General features: G+C 40.4%; 1 protein-coding gene across 4 annotated transcripts in view; it reads left to right on the top strand.

Moving 5' to 3' along the window:
- Nucleotides 1–2,063: 2,063 nt before the first annotated feature.
- The window catches only part of tet3 (tet methylcytosine dioxygenase 3), a 64,739-nt gene continuing 44,412 nt past the window's right edge, over nucleotides 2,064–22,390 (top strand). Inside the window, exons 1-3 of one of the 4 annotated variants that reach the window (XM_038297056.1) lie at nucleotides 2,064–2,197; nucleotides 5,851–6,634; nucleotides 15,461–15,520. In XM_038297056.1, coding sequence (XP_038152984.1) covers nucleotides 6,287–6,634; nucleotides 15,461–15,520 — 408 coding nt within the window. In that variant the 5' untranslated portion in view covers nucleotides 2,064–2,197; nucleotides 5,851–6,286. Of the gene's footprint in view, nucleotides 2,198–5,850; nucleotides 6,635–14,512; nucleotides 14,900–15,460; nucleotides 15,521–21,320; nucleotides 21,469–22,390 lie in introns of those variants that run through there. The other 3 variants (XM_038297057.1, XM_038297059.1, XM_038297058.1) reach the window with 3 other exon arrangements.

The following is a 22,390-nucleotide window of genomic DNA, read 5'->3' as shown; positions in this document are numbered from 1 at the left end:
TTATATAGAGTACAAAGAGTTAAAGCAAGATGCCATTAAATATAATACTACAGACCATATAAAAATAGTGTACATTGTAGCAATACGCATAAATAAAAAAGTTATTCCACTTGCAGTGCAGAAATGTAATAGAAGCCAATTCAGTACAATGATGATTCAAAGTGCTTTACATGAATTAAACAACATAATGGAAGGAAAATCAAAGCAACTAAAGATAGAATCAGCTAGTAAAGCAAATTCAACATTTAGACCACAAACTTAAGCTAATTACATTTCCATTTCAATTCCACATTTATGATTTTTTTAAATTTATTTCATAAAGAGAGAAAAAGCATAGTTTCTTCTTTGCATGTGATGATCAGTTGGTTAGATGCTGACTTTTTCACCCCAAGCTGAAAAAAGTACAAAACACTCTTTCCATCACAGGAAAAGGCTAAATGTATTTTTTTTTTTTAAAGAAAATCAAAATACAATGTTATAATAAAGCTAATACAAAGAATCCCATTTTATAACACTTTTCATACATCTAATCTAACACCTTGTGCAATGCCATGTGTTGAATACCCCATAGAGGAGCATTACCCTGCCTACTAAAGACAATTCAATCTGAAAAACTCACAAGAAGAGAAAAGACAATTAGAAGTCCAGTTTGGATAACACAGGTTGAGAGAACCTGTCCATGATGAGCAAGCATGAAGCGACAGTGGAGAGGAAAAACCCGTTGGGAAGAAAAACCAGGTTCAACATGGCTGTCCTCTGCCGAACCGGTTGAGATGAGACATGAAACGCAGTAAGAATCTGGGAGAAATGACACTGATGAAGCTTTAGCTACAATGGAGGAGGAGGGGATGAATGTGGCTTGAAACGGTGTCATCTGCCGCCTACGCACAGGAGCAGGCAAGTTGTGGATCTGAGGCCTTTTAAGATGAACTTTTGATGCCGATTGGCTTTCGTGGAGGTGTGGTTCAAAGCTGATTGGCTGTGTCGCAGGTGGATGAAGGAAAGCAATGAGTTCCTTCAGTTTAACTTCCGCCTAGGCTCAATTTAGAGAAGGAGCAAAACTGGAGCAGAAGCTTGAATGGGGGCTATGCTGATGTTTGGAAATGCATCAACTGGAGTCGTCCCATTCCTACTCGCTAACATGTTTCAGATTGAGATACTGCTCCAAAGAAATCTTTCTGATTACTCTAATAAAAAAAAGTTTCATATTAGTTTTTTTTTTTTTTTTATAAAAAAAACGGACCCACAGCATTACCGGTCCTCCACCATACCTAAAAGTTGTTGTTTGTTCAGTTTTTTTCCTTCCCTTTATTTACACAAGGCAACATAAATGCGGCTTCTTCACCAACTGGGTAATTATAACAACCAGGCGTCTGTGAAATGCCCTGTTTACACACCTTAAAATCACAGATTAGTAACTACATGCTCACTGACACTGATCTCATTCTAATATTTATTTTGCTTTATTAATTTACAGAGTGAGATTATCTCACTCTCTTAATGGGGGCCACATTTTACCATCATTTGTCCAAATCTGAATGACACCCTCTCTTATACAGTTTTCTTCTGTAGTTTAAAGCCTCTGTAGCTTTTAGACATGCAGCCCCTGCTGTCAGTGCTGACTCCATGCTGTGGTATTTAATCTGCACACCCCCTCCTCTGACCACAGCCAGTCATTACATGTCCAGAGAGACCTGTGATCTGAAAAAGCGCCACTCCCTCGTCATGGTGCAAAAACATTGAAACCCACTCATGACATCACAGTTCACTGTTACAGACCCTATCTTTTCCGCTGATATCAGCAACCACATCAAAGGTCTTCCGTGACTCTTCTTTCTGATCATCTGTCGGTGGCTTCATCACTTCCCCTCACATGGGGCCATTCTTTTTTTTTTTTTTTTTTTACATGGGGCCATTCGGTCCCTGGGCTACTCGTCCTGTGACGTCACTCCTCCTCCCTTAATTTGCTCCACCGGGTTGGACTCCTCTCCATAATTTCCTAACCCCTTCCAAAACTTTCTACCTTTGCTCTCCCTGCCTTGCCCAGAGCATCGATCAGTCAGAGTTCTGTCAGCCTCCTTCTTCATCACTCCTCTCTGCGCTGAAAAGAAGCGCAACTAAATATTTCTTAAGCGTCTATCAGAAATATTTCATTCAGAGTGAAACTATTTACTGAGGAGGAGCAGAAACTTTGCTGGTAAGTTTGGTTTTCTTTTTTTTGTTTTTTAAACATAAATAATTTATATTTTAGTCTGTCAATGTTATCAATTAACCTCGGCAGGAAATGTTAGGTTAAAGTTATTTTATGTATTAAAGTGTATATTTTTTTGCTGAGTCAGTGTGAAAACTTTTATTGTGATAAAGTAACATGTTGTTGTTTGAAAGTGTTGCTTTTGTCACCTGAAGTAATGGGCCGCGTGCCTTCACTCACATCTCTAACTGGATTTTGTGTATCCGCGCGCTGATAACAGGCGGTATCCTAATGTAACGTCTGAAGGGAGGGTGTGTGTGTGTGTGTGTGTGTGTGTGGGGGGGGGGGGTGTTATCTCATTGCTTTGTTCTGTATTTGCCATACCCCCCCCCCCCCCCCCTGCCTGCGGGGTCTCTGTCAGAAAGCACGTGGACCAACTGTAATCATAACAACAGTAGCAGACTTGGAGCAGACAGCACGGAGGTGGCGTCGCGCGCCTCTTACCGACTTTTCCACGCGCGCGCGGATGTAACCACGTGCTTTAGTGATTTACAGTTTGTGGTTAAATGGCCCGACCGTTGAGTCAGCGTTTATCTGGCCCCACACATGTTGGTCCAGATAACAGTTTTGTGTTAAATCCACCACATTTGTAACTTTGTTATTCGTTCTGAGGAAGCCTCGATGGACAAGAGGATGCAGGTAAAAAACCTACAGGCATAAACTTTAAATCATGATGCTAAACCATTGGACTGTGTTGCGGCGATGCCATTTTTTGGCCCCTATTGGTCCACATTGATAAGGACACAAAGTAACAACCGACAAAGCAGAGGGAAAATCACTGAGTAAAGCTGTCCAGATAGAGCAGAGTTTGTTTATTAAAAACACAGACAGCAACATGGATAAAAACAGATGCTTCTGATTCTTAGACACACTCCCTCCATAGCTGCTATGTTTATCACGACCTAAAAGCCATGAACTTCTGGTATTTCTGCACAGAGTCTTTGAACGTCATTTGAAGATAATTTAGTGAGTAAGACAGTTTATACTGGTGAGGTTTGCCAGTAGAGATTGCCATTATGATGGTATTGTAAATAGTGTTGCGCCGATGCGATTTTTTGGCCCTGATACCGATACCCGATAACTGGCTGTGCAGTATTGGCCAATGCCGATACAATACTGATACCATCTGTTTGAAATTGATGTGTTTGTGTATATATGAAGAACTGCATACTACTTGGATGTAAAATAATTGCCATCATGGCTTTTTTAAGCTGCTGCCTACCTTTGTGAAGCAGGAACGACTAATACAAAGTGAATCCAGTAGAACTTTTTATTGCCTATCTGGAATGGGTGACAATACACTGAAAAAAGTGTAACATGTTCATTCAAACTAATGCTTTTCACTCTAAACTAGATAAAATTATTGATTTGATTGTCTAACTCATTCTTTTTGGATTTTGAGACATCAAGTTTGATTCAACCAGAACTAAATACATGTAGAGGGGACACAAAACAAAGTTTTTGATGTCTCTCAATATGTATATATGTATTCATGAGTCATATCTACTTGATAAAGTCCAAGTCCCCGTCTGTGACAGAGTGGCTCAGTGGTGCAGTGGCTAGCACTGCTGCCTTGCAGCAAGAAGGTTGCGGGTTTAATTCCCGACCTGGAGTCTTTCCTCTCCAGGGTGTATAGAGTTTGTAAGATGGGAAATGGAAATTATTTTTTGCAAACATTAAGTCTTGTTAATTTAGTTAAAAGTAAGTATATTAGGTTGGTCCAATGTGAATATATATGTTTGGTTTATCAACTAAAGTGTTCAGAAAATCATTTGTTAACATCAGCATAATATTATCAGGTCATAACAAGCGATAACATTTCAGATTCTGTGAAGTCAAATATTTTAGAGGTGATATCTGGACATACATTTTTTTTTAGTTTGAGTAAGGTTACTTTTTCCGGTGTAGTTGAATAAACTTTTGGCTCAAAAAATGGTATCGGTGCCCTATTTGTTGGTACCGATACCAATACCACCATTTTAGTGCAGTATTGGGGCACCGCCTGATACTGGTATCGGTAGCGGTGCAACACTAATATATATATATATATATATATAAAGTTTATAGCATGGAAAAATTGGTTTTACCTGAACAAGGCATGCAATGAGTAACTGCTACAAACTGTCAAAGTTGGAAAGTTTATGCAAACAGCGTTCATCTTTAATGCAGAACTTGTAATTCTGACTTTTGGCTTCATTGAAATTGAAATTTCCAAATCGGAAGTTGGAAATTTTGCTGATTTTCCAGCGGCTCCAGTTGGCCTGGCACTGCTCCATCACACCAATCTTCATGTGTTTCCCTTACTGCTTTCTACAGTTATCAATGCAGGCTTTGTTTTTATGGACGAACTAATTTATAATCTACCAAGAAAGCTTGTATCGGTAAAAAAGCAGTAATGGAAACATTTGAGTTGAGCATAAAAGTATGAAAACGTAACACAGCAAAGTAATTTTATTTATAAATTACAGTCAAATAACCTGAATCCCTTCTAGTTGATGTGAGAATGATTTAAATACTTAAAAATTCTGGTTTGTGAAGCAGGGATGAAGCTTTTATACTATCTCTCCATTGAACATACTTGTGTATTTTATGTTCACAGTTGAAAAGCAAGAAAAGAGAGAAAAAAAAATGTAACTTGGTCACATCAGGATCTAATAAAAATGTGACCATTTTAAATAGGAATTATACTTTTTATCCCCACACACCTTTGGTGGATCAGACCAGATCAGAAATAAATAGAGCGGAGCTGGCTGAGAAGGAGGAAGGTTGAGGTTCCTTCTTTTCGTTAACTTCTAACGATAATGTCGTTAAAAGGTAACGAAATAGAGATGTGCATTTGGTGGATTACTCTACAGCTCATATTGATGACATGTAAAATGAGAGGAAATGAACCACAGCTTTAATTCTAATTAATGACAATGATGAAAACAACTTTTACTCATTTCATCCCTAATTTAATTGTTTTTGAAAAAAACACAGATTAAATGTTTAAAAAAATATCTCATTCTTTATTTGTAAACAGGTTTTATTTACCAAAGGCGTAGTGTTTGGAAATAACCAGGTGGTTCTTCCTCAGGCTTACATACAAATTATTCCAAACAAGGAAAGACTTTAAACCAGGCTTTAGGAAGGAAACGCTTGGTTTTCTTCACACAATTCACTTTGCTGATTGTTGCCTGGAGTGCGCGACCCCTTAAACAAAGGGGACCGTTCCTGGCATCAGCCTATCACCCCCCCTCTTTCATTCAGGGAGTTGTAACCACCCCGTAAGTGTGAGCTCCGCTAGTGAAACACAATATCTTCTAGAACCGTGCACGTAGAGCTGCATGGCTGTAAGCCAACTACATTCAAAGCCCTGACAGCTGTTTTTTTAAAACCAGACGATGTCCAGACAGCAGCCAAAAGGGGTTTGCATTGTGAGGTGGTTCAAACTAAAGCTTTTAGGGTAAATACAGTTTAGACTGTGACCAACAGAGATTCTGTATCCCAGCATCCTGTGATGGAAAAACAATGCTACCAGCTCCTTCTTCATGGTTAGTCTCAGTAGAAAACGTTTTCTCTTACTCCTTTGTCTCTCTGTGGTCTCTGCACACTTCCAGACAGCCTGGAAAGACAATACCTTGAAGCCCCAGCAGCGTGCCCAACAACGTGGTGGGGTTGCCAGCCTTTCTTCAAAGGGAAGAGATGGAATCCAGACTCCAAGTTAGCGGCGGGATCCTCCAGGGCCACCCTGGCCACTGCCTTGCTCTTGTGTTTTTCTGGAAGACAACATGAGACCCAAGCCAACTCTTCTGGTACAATCCCACACAGCTAAGAAGGCTGGGACTCTTTCCAGTTTTCTTTAAATATCCAGACTGATAGAGGTTTTTTCACCTCCGCTTTTTTGTTTTTTTTTAGGACCGACATTTAGCTGTTGTTGCAGTGAAATGTGGATAATAACACAGCTTGGATTTTAAATTCTCCTTTTTAAGCTAAATTGTTTTTATCAGTGTGTAGTCTCTTTCCATTAGAGCAATTGTAAACAAGAGAGTCATCATGCCCAGGTCAAAAGCAAGACCCAAGTCGGCACAGGAAGACATGTATGATGCAGAGGAGGCTCAGTCTCTGTATTTGCAAAAATGTTCAGAAAAGAGATCTCCCCTGAGCAAATACATCGAGGCCGAGCACCAGCAAGCAGGACTCTTCTCTCTGTCTTCGTTGGAGGCCATCGCTGACCTCCAGAAGAAGAGGAGGAAGAAATGTGGCGCCTGCGTTCCCTGTCTTCGCAAGGAGAACTGCGGTACCTGCAGCAACTGTCTGAACCGCAAGACTGGCAAACAGATCTGCAAGGAGCGTAAATGTGAGGAGCTGAAGAAGAGGCAGAGTGACGGCGATGCCAGCGAGGTATGATGAGCTTAATACTGTCTGTACAGATGTTTGCTTAATTAGATCAAAACTTGATCCAAGATTTGACCCACATACACCAGTTTTAGCTAATTATTTAACCAATCATTCAAAAATATTTCTTTCTCAACTTTTCATGATATGAAGCTGCCATTAGTCATTTATTCAGGGGACCTGGAGTAAACAGGAAACATGGTTTAGTAAACTTCACCAACATTTTAGCTATTCAAACTGAGGTTGGGTAGTATTGGGTAGTTAGACAGAAAAAAATGAAAACATTTAACATTTTTGAAGCTATATCACTAAAATGTTCTAAACTCTTAATTTGAGATCTTGGAACATTTTAATCCTATACAGGGGTTGACGTTAAGGATTTTTACCACTTGCCCTTTGGGGCAAGTGACTTTTACATGTAATTTGCCCAGAAACAATTTTTACTTGCCCAGTATATTGTTTGATAAATATAGTTCCTAATATACATTTTTCTATAGATATATCAATGAAACATGTTTGTTTTTTAAATGTTTTTTGTAATTCAGTAAGTTTACAGGTTCCTGGTGTGTATATGCAAGTGTCAGATAATGAACTCAAGCCTACATTACCGTGTTAACATGCTTTTCAATCCTTCCTGCACATTCTTCTCAAACTAAACTTTGCTTTAAACTGTTGTGTGCTTGGAAAAATATAAATTTTAATGTTAAAAATCTGAAAAAACTTGTGTGGTTAAAAACGTACACTACTACTACTCACCAATTTAAAATTTTTAGCTCTATAGCATTTAAATGCACCACCCCAATGTCTACGAGAAAAAAAAATGTATGAACATTTTTTAATGTATGACCACTGTACAGAAGACTGCCATATGATAGACATATTTACACTGTGCGCATACAATTATTATTATTATTTTCCTAATCCCTGACTGATCATTTTTAATCTAGCGTGTATTATAGTATAGATTAAATTCATCATCCAGCTGCTGCTCTGCAGAATTCTCTCCCCAAGGAGAGAAAAATCACGCCATCTAGCGGAAAATTACGCAGCTTTTTCAAATCACGCGAGAATGTGTACAAAACAACAAAGATGACGCCGGCAACGCTTGTGGGTCGTTTTCAGCGAAGGTCGGTGATTTTAAAGTAATTTTGAGTGATAAATCTTTTTTTTTTTGCGATCATTGCACAATGAAATTTGTACTCTCCCGACAATAAAACTACTTGCCCCGGGCGATCGGGCGATGGTTAACTTCGAGCCCTGCTATACCCATGGTGCTTTGCATGTGTCATGGAATGCCTGGAGATAGCAGTCGCCCCATTTACACGCATGGCACGCAAAAATGAACCGGACCATGCCAGACACAACCCAACCAAGCTAACATGGTACTAGTTCATCAGTAGGGCTCAGAGCGGTGCAGTTCAGGCTCCATTCTCAGAGAACAAAGAGCGCATGAGCAGACCGTGTCATCTCCTAAAGGCTGATTTATACTCAGAAACCAGGTCGTCTGTGTGTGTGTCGCAGTGAATGCAAATGTTCCCCCGCCCCTGCCTTACCATAGATCCGTAGTACCGTAGATCGCCACTAGGAGGCGAGGAACCGTGCTAGCGTGGTGTGTAAATGGTCGTAGGAAGGAATTCTGCACGGTTAACTGATCCGGATCGGTTTTTAGAGGGTAGTGTAAATGGGGTTACTGTTTCCTTATCCACATTGTTCCAGTCATCTAGTTGCATCTCTTCAAAAAGGTTCATTTAGATCAACAATATCTGCTCCACAGCTGCCTGTTGGCGAGTCAGGATGAGCTTCTTCTTTTCAGGCTGAATTTACAGAGCCTGAGCCAAAGCTGCTACCGTGTAAATGTAAAAGCCCTCCTATATGTGAAGAAATCAACTTGTACAAAAAGGTTTTGTATTGATAATTATAGGAGTTTTCCCTCCTGGTGGAAAACATACCAAACCACCTTCTGGTAACAGTTAGTGGCACCAGAGCAGATGGAGGCAGGAGTCCTGCCAACTCAAGCACATTTATTCAGCCATAGAAGGCTGTGTGGACTGCAGGCATGGTTTCAAATGTTCAGAATAAGATAACACAATTACAGCTTCACTCACTGCAAATAAATAGTTATAACAACATTTTATAAATGAAAGTATTTTAATGCCTCCTATATACTGGAGTATTTTCATAGTGGTTTTAGAGAACTGTGTTTGCATGGCTGGAGCTGTGATGGCTACCAAACGGCAGCGGAGGAGAATTCCTGCAGTTGTCTGTGCTTTGTCCTTTGACCTTTCCAGTTTCCAATAAGGGTGGGGGTTAACCTTATGCAGTTTTGTATGTGTGTGTCTGTGTGTGTATATAGGGCTGTTAAGGAGCACAGAGAGAGAGAGAGTGGGGTTTCTAAAGTGTTTTCCTTTTGCCTTAATGGAGGTGTGCATGTGTATGTGCAGCAGCATCTTAAATACCGGGGGATGGGCTGTGAAACCAAAGATAGAGGGTGAAGTGTGGATGGTCAGCAGAAAAAAGTTAAAATAGACTACAAATGGATATCAAAAGGACCAAATACTTAGAAAACAAGCTTATTTATTTTCCTTAGGCAAAGAAAACATTCCCATCTGAAAGAATGAAAGATGATTTACTGAAAAATGTAATTATAGAGAATAAAACTTATTTATCTGGTTTAAAGTTTCATATTCACGACAAAGAATCAAATAACAACATTAACTGAGAATAACTGTCTTGTCACATAAAAAGGGTGAAAAAGAACAACATGGAGGATTCTTAATTGAGAAAGATGGAGGCTCCTCCCAAACCGTGACCTTAAAAAACATGGTGATAGCTGCAGGGATAAGTGGCATATTTACACATCAGGCAGTTTGTTTCTCATCACATCTTCTCTGCACATAAATTCATGCACAACATCTATTAGGGAACATTTCCCTTTTTTTGTTTGACATGTTTCACTATTAGCTTGAATTTTCCAGCAGTAATCATTCTGGTCTGTAAGTAAGAAATTTGGAACATCCTGTTGGTTTCAGACTTTCTGTCGAGTTTGATGTTTTTCTTACATCCTGTTTCTTAGGTTCTTTCTCTTTCCTTTTTGATAAGCATCTGTTTCTAGCACATTATTGCATCTAACTGATTCATCATTTGAAAATTTGGGCTTAATACATTTGTGTTATAGATAATCATCTTTTTTTTTTCCATCTAAATAATTCATAAATCAAGTTTTTCAGAGTAACACTTAATTAAACCAAAGCACAACAGTTTCATCACTTCAAGAAAACAAAAACTCTTTTGTAAAATGTAATAAGAAAGGAGAGTTTGACTCATGTTTGTACAAAAGAATAAGTGCACCAAGTGACCTTGAAAAAAACCTCTTTGAGCAAACATTTTATATTGAAGTTGAAGTGGAAGATGCAGTTTATTTACCCAAAAACACACTCTTAGTTCCTAGCATTGCTCTTCCAGTTTGGCTGGTCTTGTCTGTTCAGAAGCTTAAAAGTTTCTTCATTTTACGAAACTGTCTGACTTTGAAGGTGTGGTAAAGTGTGTAGGTGTTTACAGATTGTTATCATGCTTTTGCTACATGATTTCAATAAAGATAAAGTTAGCAGAAGTTATGTAATTTGACATTCTTTATATATATATATATATATATATATATATATATATATATATATATATATATATATATATATATATATATATATATATATATATATATATATATATATAAATACTGTTGAAGGCTTTTGACTTAGATATAGGTGGAGAGCCTTCTAGTTTGTCAGTAGTTTATTCGTACGGCTGTTATAATGAATACATTTTGGGCTGCATAATATATCCTGATAATACAGGATACATTCACAAAATACATTGAGTTCATTTAACATTAGTTTCACGGCAGCAGATACTCACACCCGATGCATGTCATTAAACAAAATGCTTCAAAAAGTTCACAGACTGATGGAAGCACTGATGAGAAAGAGATGATGAGGAATATAATGTAACTGACAATAGCAGTAAAAAGTAAAATTGTGATATTTCATACTGGGCAACCCTAGATCCATTGAAGATTTCCGTGCATCCACACACCATTATTTTGTTTCAGGTGTTGTTCTGCTTGTCATTGGTCCAATCAACTGTCCAAATAGGATCCATGTGTGCAGTTTGCCACACATTCGTGCCTCTCTGGCTGCACATGGCTGAAAAGTGACTCTGAAGACAGGCACTGGTGACAATATTAACATTAGACAGGGTTTCAGCTTTGGCTGACATAAAAGCTATAGATGAAACCTATTTTTGAAACAGTGGACCAAGTGTTAAAAGTTTTTTAAACTGCTTGAAAACTGTGCTTAGGTTTGTTGCTTACATCTGTATCCCTTCCCCCATGGTGCTTCCTTCCACCTCTGACATCTGTGTGCATTCAACAGCAAAGCTCTTCACTGCTTGCCACCCACATTCTCTGTCTTTTTCTGTGAGAACTGCTCTGTAGCTCACTGCAGTTTTAAGATTGTAATGTTATCAAAATCAATGCTCAAACATTCTGAGCATGAATGAGAGGAGGTTGAATGAGTTTTTCTATTCAGTTTTTAGTTGGGGAAAAAATGTTTGACTTGAGGATTAATTGAGATGTCAAAAGATTCTCTGTGTCTATAAGAATATTTTAGATTTCTCTTCCATTTTAACTGAAAAAATATATAAATCTAGATAAAAATCTGAAATTTAATCAAGAGATTAGAATATTTCCTCTGGCTGTTGCCTAATCTGCCTTGATTAGTACTTCTTTTTTTTTTTACCATATTCTTGCACATTTAGTTATGCTAGAACTACAAACTTAATGTGGTTATTGAGGTTATTGTTTATGAAGCAGAAGGGAAATGATGTATAGTTTTGACATTTTTGGTGTTGAAAATCTAAAAGGTGTGGTGTGCAACTGCACTTGTTACCCAGTAGTCTGATGCTCCTAAATGATATCTAATGCAGTTATACTGCACAAAAGATAAGCACAATTTTCTTACATTAAATGTATTTACCATTCATTTTATTTGGTGAATAAGATGACCTGCCAACCGAATGAATATTTCTACTCTTAAAATAATAATAATTAAACTTAATTGATCTCACATTGGAGATATTTAGCTCTGCATCCCCACTGTGCGGCGCCTGGGGAGCAGTGTGGGGTTAAGGGTCTTGCTCAGGGAATCAGAGTGCAGGCTGTGGGGATCGAACCGTGTACTTGCAACCTTATCAGAGCACAGGCGCACTGCTCTAACCACTTGGCCAACACTCCACCATTATGCACCTGAGATATTTTATTGCTATTTTATTTTTCTTATTTTAAATTTAAATGGCCTTATTGCATTGGCAAAGGTTCTCAATTACATGCTTGATAAAAAAAAAAAACACTTTAGGAAAAATTACTCTCTTGAATTTCAAAATTTCTGCCGTTAGCTGCATAATTAAGTTACTTAATTGTAAATAAGAGTCCAAATTTGTGCACTTTGACCTCAATATTGGTCCATTTATTGAAGGCCTCAGAGGATCGTTAGAGAACGTTATTCAACAAGGTTCAAATACTGAGCTACAAACATCCTATTAATCACTTGATTGACGAACTTGTGCGTCGTCTTCATCAGTCTTACAGAAACAGAGTGTCTTTAGTCAATATCAGCAGTAAGCCAGACCGCTACAGGACATCCTTCCTGCCTCTATACCAGCATCCCTTTGATATGAGTTACAACATATAATCTCCCTTTTAGATTAATAAAGTATATTTTATTAGAATTGAAATAAAATGTAAAGAGTATGGCAAAGTTTAAGTTACCAAGAAACAGACGACACTTCAGTAAACACAGAAGCAGCTACAGGACATGGTTAGATCTGGAGATGCTCCAGCAATCAGGAGTCCAGACAGATAAATCCTCTGTCATACAGGTATCAGTAATACACAGATTAAATCGAGTCTAGCTTTAAACTCACAAGCAGGGGTTCACATTCAAACAGGAAACAACCCCGAATGCTCAGCCAGATCTATGCTGGAATGACTTAGATCCAAGCTACATACAGACATAGATCAAATTGAGAAAATCTAGAAAAAGTTGAAAATTGATGCTCGAATATGGCCGTCATCTAAACTGAACTGTTGAAATATCCTTCCAAGCAGATTGGTTAAACAATCAGGTCAGCAGATTGGAGGCTGCAAAAGCTGAAAGCTGAGTCTCTGGGGGAGCTAAATACAAGTGAATATGATATGTTCAGGTTTAATTTGTAAAGCTGTTGAAAAACATCTAGTTTTTTTTTCCCTTCACATTTTTAGCTATTTTGCATTTGTTTATGGCATGACACTTTATTGTAATGTGGCAATGAGTGGAGTTTAGAGGATATGAACGGCATGATCTCTAAGCAGAGTTAGTTTTACTTCTATCTGTTTGTACGGCAACGAAGCCGTAAGTAGCTCTGGCTGAAGATCTACAACTGCTTGATTCCACCTGTAACAAAGCAAATAGAGAACTGATCACATAGTCCAGCTCGCCACAATCACGCCTCCGCTCATACATAAATATCACACACACACACACACTAACACACACACGTGGTGCATCTTACGTCAGAGGCGGGGATTTCCCATGCCATACAAGAGTGTCAGACAGACACCACAAAATGCTACGTCACGCTGAGGCTGCCCTGCTTCACCGTGCCACACTTCAGCTCCCTCCTTTTCGCTTCTCACACAGTCTGTCAGCTTCTCGCCGTATGTCCAACTGGGCTCCATCCGCTGTGTCTTCACCGGCCTCCCTGAACTTTCGCTGACTTTCGCTCGCCGCTCTATGGTCGCTGCTTCTTCCTTCTGCGAGCGTTCTTTTTCGTGGACTTGAGTGGAAAGAAACACAAATTGCATCCTCGCTGCTGCTAGATTGTTGTTCTAGACAAAGCAAAATTTCATCTGCACTTTTGTGGCTTGAACTCACTCAGCGTACAGCGTATATGCTCTGAAAAACCAGAATTGCTATTCAGATTATTTTTACCCCTCAGAATGCAACAGCATGAACTCTTATGTCTATAATCTAAAAGAACAAAGTGAGTTTGTGGCGTTTTGTCCCCTAAAGTGTAAGATCAAGGCATGTTGTTCCACGTGTTGGCTTTACAGCTCACATACATGACGACACAGTCGCATCTGTCAACCTTTTTGGGACAGATTCCAAAACAGTGCTCGTGGAAAACCAGAATCTGCAGCGTTTGATGTTGCTCTTCTGAGTCAGCACCGAAGGCGTTCTGCTGAGTAATCGTGCTTTGCACCCGTCAGACCTGTTGTGTTGGTCTCATCGAGAAGGTCTGTGTGACTGAATGTGAATGCTGGGCTTCCGCTGCAAAGTCCAGTCCAGTTATTGCAGGCAGCTCTAACACAGATGGTGCACAGCGATACCACATACCAGAGGCATTGTTTAGGGAAGGCGAGTTCGAGGAGATAATTGACAAGCATAGAGAGAAGCCCCCCCCCAACCCAAGCACACACATGCACACCTCCCACCTACCTTCACTTTGTCTCTTTATGTCAGCCTTTCTTTTATTGCACTGCACACACACACACACACACACACAAGCCTGTTTTTTGTATTTAACCTCCTCTTTCTACTTTTCCTCTCCACACCCCAGCCTGCTCTCCTTCATTTTCAGCCTAGCAGCAGAGCCCTCGCCTGTCCTCTGATTGGTGGACAGACCGCCTTTGTGTGCTATCTGTAATGTGACGTCTCTCGAGTGAGCTCTGTACATTTGTGTGTGTGCTTTTAGTTCATGGGTGTATATTTTGTTAGAGATGGGGGGGGGGGCTGTCTGTAGGGGACATCAGATATGTGGGAGGAGAGAAAAAAATACTGCATGAGTGGGAGGAAGCTGTGATAGCAGTCACATAGAAAAAAGATCCCTTGTGCGCGCGTGTGTGCGTGTGTTTATGTGTGGCATATGAGAAAGAGAGACAGCCAGGGGAGGGAGGGGGGAAGTGCGAGGGAGAGCAAACGCATCGAGAGAGAGAGAGAAAGAGAGAGAACGTGCGTACGAGGGCTCATGTAAAACCTGATTAAAAACACAAGATGGCTTCCTGAATGGGCTGCTGGGACACAGACGAAAGAGAGACTGAGAAGGAAGAGTGGCGAGACGTGGAGACAGAAGAAAGGGACAGAGGGGAAGGGGGTGAGGACGAGAGAGGTAGATTCTCTTATGGGGGATTCTGTCAGAGGACGGAGGAGTACGAACCGAAGCAGCTCCAAGGCTTGATGGGTAAATATTCCTCTCTCCAGACTATTTTAGGAGTGATAGGAGGGTGGAGGCAAGGAGGTGGGAATGGTGGGGGAGTGTGTATCTGTATGTGTGTGTGTGTGAATGTGCATTTGTGTGTGTAGGTTAGCAGGGCTGGCGAGCAGCTTGAGACAAAACACATCATATGACATAGAGACAGCCAGAGCATATTGAAACCACAGAGACATGCTGTGCAAATAAAAAGATGCTTGTGTCTCTGCACGATATCCCATTCAGTTACGTATGCTTCTGCTGTAATTGTTCCTGTTACCTGTAACAATGTCTGTGTGGAGACCTCACCTAATTAAAGGAGGAAAACTGAATCTCATCCGGCGTCCTGGCAGCGGAGGAAAACGCCGGCTCACTCTTTGCACAAATCAAAGATTTCTGTTCATGCTTGCTTTTTTTTTGCAGGAATGGTTGTTAGAATGGTGTCATACATTTATTGTTGTTAGTACTTTTACTGGTACAGCACCATGTCATTCTTAATATCTCTCTCCCCCCCACCCCTAACCCCATCCCTTACCACACCTGGCTGAAAAGGTGGGATTTTCTGAAGACAAGAGTCACGGCTGTGTTGAACCCCCTGAAGTAGCAACTCAGGTAAGAGGGGTCCCTGGTTTGTTGTGTCTTTAAGTGTTTTTATGTTGCTACCGACTTAACCCATCAAGTTTAGAAAGCACAGTTAGCAGTTTCTCATTTCTATCAATGTGAAAACCATCGGTAGTCTTTATGTAATTTGGTTCACAGCCATTGGTCGGAGAGATCTGGAAAGGTCATTTGACTATTTGCAGCGCCGCGAATGTTTGAGCGCTTCCTTTCATCCTGGATCTCACCTCCAGAGAGGATAATGTGCTTCAGATCAACTAAGGTCTCCTACAAAAAAGTTACCTCTTCGAAAAAGGCAACTTGATTCCTTTTTCGATGACACGCCGGCATCCTCGGTTTAAAGCATCCCACGCTGCGAGCTGATTGGTGCAAGAGTCTAGCATGTGTAGATACTGCGAGAGACCAGGAAAAGAAGGAAGCCAGAAGGGAGGGAGGGAGCAAAAAGGAAGCCTGCACGCTGGCTCACTAGCCAGGAAGGGAAGCTGTCCTGCTTTTCCTGGGTTCTGGAGTTAAATGAGGTAAAGGGAGTAAAAGTTAGTGGGTCACGCATGCGTACGAGTCGGATCGCTGGGTGTAGTAACCTATGAGGTGCGGATGATGAGAAATCTTTTTCTTCTACGCGTCATGTCGGGACCCGATCTCTGTTTGTAAGGAAGAAAATCGAGGAAACGTGAGAGAGAAAATAAATAATGCTGTAAAAGAACATTGGCGCTGCCAAGGTCTTACATTTGTCCCACTGGCAAAGTCATCAGACATCAAATGTAGCTTGTTCCGTTCATAAAGAGCTACTGCTCACCTTTTTTTTTTTGTAAGCCTGCTTTAATCTCTGTCCAAATGTAGACAGCCCTTTTATCTTTTAAGTATATATTGCCATCTGGTCTACAGGGAACACGATCATGTGTCCTGTCCTGTGTTCAACTAGTTGGTGTTCTTTTTCCTCCGGCTCCTGTTTGGAGAGGTTTCTGAGAATGCCCTGGGTGGAATGTTTACCTCATTAAGATCCTTTTCCTTCTCAAACATTCCCGGCTTGTTCAGAGATAAACACCCCATACACCCCACATTCAGAGAGCATTCATTTTGACGATCCAAATAAGCAGTCATACTGTATCATTAAGTGTTTTTCTGCCTTTGCACAGCCATCTTCAACAAGCTGAACATTGTGGTTGCAATGCAGACGAGCAGCGTTTTCAGGACCCTTTTTTCAGTTTTTCAGCACATTTTCTGTGCTGTTCAGGAAACCAACCTGTATTTAATGGGTTTACCACAACAGGTTACACGATAGACAGACTGCACTCACAGGATTTTTTTCTCTCCACACCCATGCACAGGATTTCCTCTTCATACATGTGATGAAATTCACACTTTGCACAGGTGGTAGAGAGCACAGCACAAGCCTCTCAAGGCAGCGATAGCATCTGGAATAATCGCTAATATGTGTTAGCTTTGCATCTGGAATCCCCAGCCTCGCATGCAAAGCGTTCATTCTGACCCAGTTTCCGTGGCAACCCTGAATGTCTGATGACATCATCACTGCAATTTCAGCCCAAGCATTAAAGGGTGACCACGTGACCCATCCAGCCGGCCCCACGTGTTTGTGTTTGTGCGTATGTGCGCGTAGTAAATAGCTCACCATATATTACAGATTCAGGAAGTGGAGGGTTTGACATCAGCTCTTCCATTCAGTGTCGGCTTTTATGTATTTGCTGCTCTGTAAGATTTCCAGTCTTCAGTGAAGAACCGCAGCCTGCTTACCGAGCAGCATTGACAAAGCTTGAAACGTAACAGATGGTCAAAGGCTCAGACGTCCGTTGCAAATAGTACAGGCTTTTCCTCTGATCTGGAAGGTTTTTAATCTCTATCAAAACTTCCTGTACAGAAATACGCATCGTACACATCTTAATGTGTCTAGTAATGAATGAAGCTAAATTTGACCTGAAATGGTTTTATGTTTCAAGCTTTATTTTCATCAAAAATGTGTTCATTGAACTCTTGAGCTTTTTTAACATTTTCACATAAACACAATATTCACAGTTTCCTTTTGATGTAAGCCCTGATTGGCCTGCATGCAAAACCCTTATGGCCAAATATTAAAACTGCATAGCACGCACATCATGACTCAGGTCAGTCCTAAAAAACAAAAACAAAACATAAAGAAAGCTGTGATAGTTTTCCACAAGTTATTAAGAGGAAACAAGTAGGAAAACATTCCCTATTAGGAAGACACTTCAGTCAGAGGCTTTTATTGTGTATCAATATAAGGGCATTGTGGTAACTTTAAAAAACAATAACTAAAACATACATGGGTCTAATTATAAGTCACTACTCCAATGAAATGTAAGAAGATACAGAATAAATGCAGCTGGGGTAGTAACATAGAAACATGCTGCCAGAGCTACAATAGGATTAAGTGGAACCCCAGTCGGCCTCAGCAGATGGCCGCTCACACTGAGCCTGGTTCTGCTGGAGGTTTCTTCCTGTTAAAAGGGAGTTTTTCCTCTCCACTGTCGCTACAAGCATGCTTAGTGTGAGGGATTGCCCTGGAGTCATTGAGTTGATGCAATCAACTGGTTTTCCTTAGATAGAAAACATTGAATCAATTTGACTGTAAGATCTGGTTAAATGGAAAGTGCCTTGAGATGACACGTGTTTTGAATTGGCGCTTTATAAATAAACTGAATTGAATTAGAACAAAGCATGTTCATGTGTTCAACTGGTTTATCTGAACACATGAAGTGGCCTATATCCAGTACTTTGGTGGAAGAAGAAAATAGTTGTTCACAGATGCTCTCCATCTTATCCAAACGAGCTGGAGATATTTCCACAAAATTTCAGACTTGGATATCCAAAGCTATTAGAGCTAATCCTCCACTAATCTCTCATCTGCACAAAACAGTATATCAAGACAGAAAAATGCAAATGCATACCAGGCTTCTAAGGTTTTTAACTTGAAAAAAGGTTTTGAAAACCTTTTATCTTCTACTGGAGGCTGGTACCTCCTTCCATTATTCTTTGGGCATACCCTGTACAGGTTGCCCGTTTAGGGCAACACGGACACACTCATATTAACAAAGTTACACCTATGGGTAATTTAGAGTCCCCAATCATCCTAAAAGTTATGAAAACCTACTCAGACACAGGGAAGAGAGGAAGACTTCATTCTGAATTTAGGACAAGATTCAAACCCGCAATGCAACAGTGCTACAAACTGCAGCACCCTGCCGCCCAGTGGTACATTGTTTCTCATCTGCCTCACAAAAAATCAAATAAATACATTTAAGTTTGGGTTAAAGATTGCCAGAATTGTTCAAGGAGTAAAAAAAAAACATTGCAAAATAATGTGAAGGTCAAGATTGATGTCAAGGATAGGTGGTGGTGAAAAGCAACCCTTTACCTGACTGCTTACAGACCAAGCAGTCAGCTGTTCTCAGGCTCCTCTTCCTATCTTTAAGAATAAAAGCGCTGTCTTCAAAGGACTTAAAATGACTGCAGAATATCTTACCCTACACATGAACCAGGACAGTGTGTCCCCCTTAGTGTGTTCAGCTCCTAAAAGCTTCATTTTTAACAATTTTTTCCTTTCCAAAACCTACAAATATGTAATATATTAGCTATAAAGTAATCTGCCAGTTTGCTCTTCTTGCTGCTCCGCATATGATATACAGCAAAGCTGGATTGAATTCTGCAGCTGGATTCATGTTTCCTAAATGGCAGCAGATAAGTTAAGGCTAGCGAACAGTTGGCGTCTTTGGTCATGTCCCGGCTGCTTGTTGAAGGGAGGTCGTCAGCCGCCTGGTGCCGCAGTTAATAAAAAATGAATGAAAACTAAAGGGGGAGGAGCCATCGGCTGTTGCTGAAGCTTTTAACTCTCACTTACCTGACGGGTGCGTCCTCTGTTGCTCCCAGTGGGCTCATGGCGCACACAATCCTGAATCCCTCTGCTGGCATACACTGCCAGGTTTTATGCAATACAGTGCAACAGCTGTTGGAGCTTTCAGCACCTACTATAGACACACACGCACTTGAAACTCTTTGTTGCTAAGGTCTATTTAAATGGATCCAGGGGAACCTCTTTATGTTGGAGGATTTGGCTTGAGCAGAATATGAAAAAGGGCAGAAAGCTGGGAATCGCTCAGTTTACCCAGATCGTATCCAGCTGTCATCTGCTGTAAACATTGGGCATTTTAAAGAAATGTGCGCACAGTAGCAGTGAACAGAGTGGGGTAGTGGTCCCTTTAAGTCCGGCACTGCCAGACTGGAGCATATGGGAAGCTAATCTTAGCCCCGGTTCTGAGAGACAACACTGGCAACAAGCCACAGTGCAGGTCTGAGGGATGGCTCTCCTGTTTTCTCTCTTTTCTCAGAGAAGCTTTTTATCTCTGCTCCTGAATATTGTCATTCTAAGTGGAGAGCTGCTAATGCATGTTATTAGCAGGTAAACTGTATATCCAATCTGTTTTTATGAAGCATTTTGAATCTGTTTATTCCACCTGTTCTCTTTGTTTGGGTAAGACTGACTGCAATCTGGTCCTTCTTTTCATATCCCAACCTTCAAGCACAAAGAGATGCCTTTTAAAAAGAGGCCCCAAATGCTGCGAAGCTCCACCCTATCAGGCCACTCCACCTATCACCACCTTTCCATTTATTATTTATTTTTCCCTCCTCCCGCCCCTATTCCCTCCCTCCTTTTTTTCTTTGTGAGGAGAGGTGTGAAGGTTTGGGGAATGGGGGCGGGGGCATCAGAGGTGCGGGCTAGCCCCAGCTGAGCGAATCGTGCTGACTTGCACGTGCTGAATGTCAGCAGATATGACTCAGTCTGGATACACAACACACTGGGCTTTAAACCCACAGCCAAACACACCTTGGACCTAACACCAATGCTTAGGAAGTTAACAGTAGAACGGCAATAAACAGACTAACAGGCAGTTTTAGAAGCTAAAACAACAAAGCAATTATTGTTATGATAAGGGGTCAAAGTAACAATCGACGTATTTGTTCAGTCACATGTAGAGGACTTTATATCGTTACTTTTAAGCCCACTATGCCCTTCAGCCTGACGCCCCGCCCACCGCTAAACCCATTGACCCTCTGTGAACAATCTATTAGTGTGTGAGGGGTTTGGCTGCATGCATGGAGAAAAATCATTAAAAGCTCTTTTTTCATTTGCTAAGTGAACACCAATTTAAAGGGACATTTAGCTTTGCAAGCTTGTGTGAAATTGATATTTTTGGTGTGCAATGTGTGTGTTTGATAAAAAAAAAAATACAGAGATGAGGGAGAGAACGAGGCAGGAGGGGTGACCTTGATGCTGTTTGACTGCAGGACAATAGATGTGGGGAGGGGATTGTTCCGAGTTAGGTTCCAGTGATGGAGAACCAATGTGTCAGCTGACAGAAAGAGATCAGCCAAGGTTAGCACTCCAAACATGACTGTTATGTTTCTGTTAGCTGGTAAATAAAGATAGAAAAGGAGAAGAATGGATGAAGACTATAACACCTCGGATTTAGGTTGGTTTGAAAAACAGAATGTTTGTCCTTTAATCTTTGACTTGTTTCCGTCATGCATTCAGACCTCCCACTTCCATCGTGCTAGAAACATTTGAAAAGCTGCCTTCAGTGTGAGGGTTGTTTCAGTTTGATCAGAGAATAGATGAGTCAGGCCTAGTCATCGCAGCAGCTCAACACACACTGCTGAGGATGGATTCTTGTTCTCAGTCATCCCTCCTACTACAAGAAACCTTCCCTCCATCCTGCTGAGAACCAACCAACACGAGGCAGAGAGAGAGAGAGAGATGGAGAGAAAAAGACAGAGAGGAGGGCATGAGGCAACTCATTTGGAAGACAGTTTGTCTTCTGTGTGAGCTAAGGTGATTGAAGGGAGATTAGGAGTTTCTCTTGGGTCTTCCACTCACCCTGTTCTCAATGCCGGGTTACAGCAGTTTTACCGTAAGTGTGATTTCATTTCACCAAGAAAAGTCTGAATGGTTGATTTGAGTGTTTCTTACTGAATGCTTGGTTTTATGTGAAGATGAATATAATAAGATAAGGCTCCATGCTGTTTTTTAGTTTCATCATTAGTTGCTACTAGGTTCTGCTTGTTAAAACTTTGCTACTGAGTGAAATAGGAGCCTAAGTTGTTGATACAGATGACCTAAAGGAAAGTTACCATATAGCTAAACTGTTAGTCTTATTTTTTATAATTCACTTGGATTGTGAGTAATAATGTTTTCATCAATCCGAGCAGTAAAACCAGAAACGTTGAGTCGTTTTTAGTAATATGAGCCCACTCTTTATGCTAATGTGGATGAATCATCGATTAGTGTGTGTTGGAAACAAGTTGCCTAACTGCAGTTTGGTTCAGTTAATTCATGCAAGTTGAAAACAAAAGTCATTTTAGGGCAATACAAAGATTCTTCCAGCTGAAATTCTACTGTCTTTCTTTTCCAGTTCAGTCCAGCTATAATCAAACTGAAGTTATATAGTCTGACTGTATAGATGTAAAGGTATACAACCATCAGTACACCAAGAAAGAAACTACTAATACTCATATTTTTAACTACATTCTACATTTTTAAAAATATTTTTCAATGTTTAAAAACCAAGAAATATGCTGAGTTTCTAGAGAGTTTGGGTCAAGTATTTACCAAGTTTTGATAGACATGAAAGAGGAGATCTAGCGACCTTCTTTTTCTTCCCACCAGCTTTTCCTTTCCTTAGACGTCACCGGTCAAAATTGTTTATTCCATCAAGACACATTTTCAGGGATCTTACATTTAAAATGAAGTTAGATTTGACAGAATATACAAGATAATTGTAACACACTCCTCACTCAGAATACTGAATTGCTAGTTTTGACCACTTGAGAGAG

This window comes from Cyprinodon tularosa, unplaced genomic scaffold (genome assembly GCF_016077235.1).
Source record: "Cyprinodon tularosa strain WSP-4 unplaced genomic scaffold, ASM1607723v1 ctg380, whole genome shotgun sequence".
NCBI classification, from domain to species: domain Eukaryota; kingdom Metazoa; phylum Chordata; class Actinopteri; order Cyprinodontiformes; family Cyprinodontidae; genus Cyprinodon; species Cyprinodon tularosa.
The sequence above is the reverse complement of the archived record's forward strand: the minus strand, read 5'-3'. Positions and strand labels throughout refer to the sequence as shown.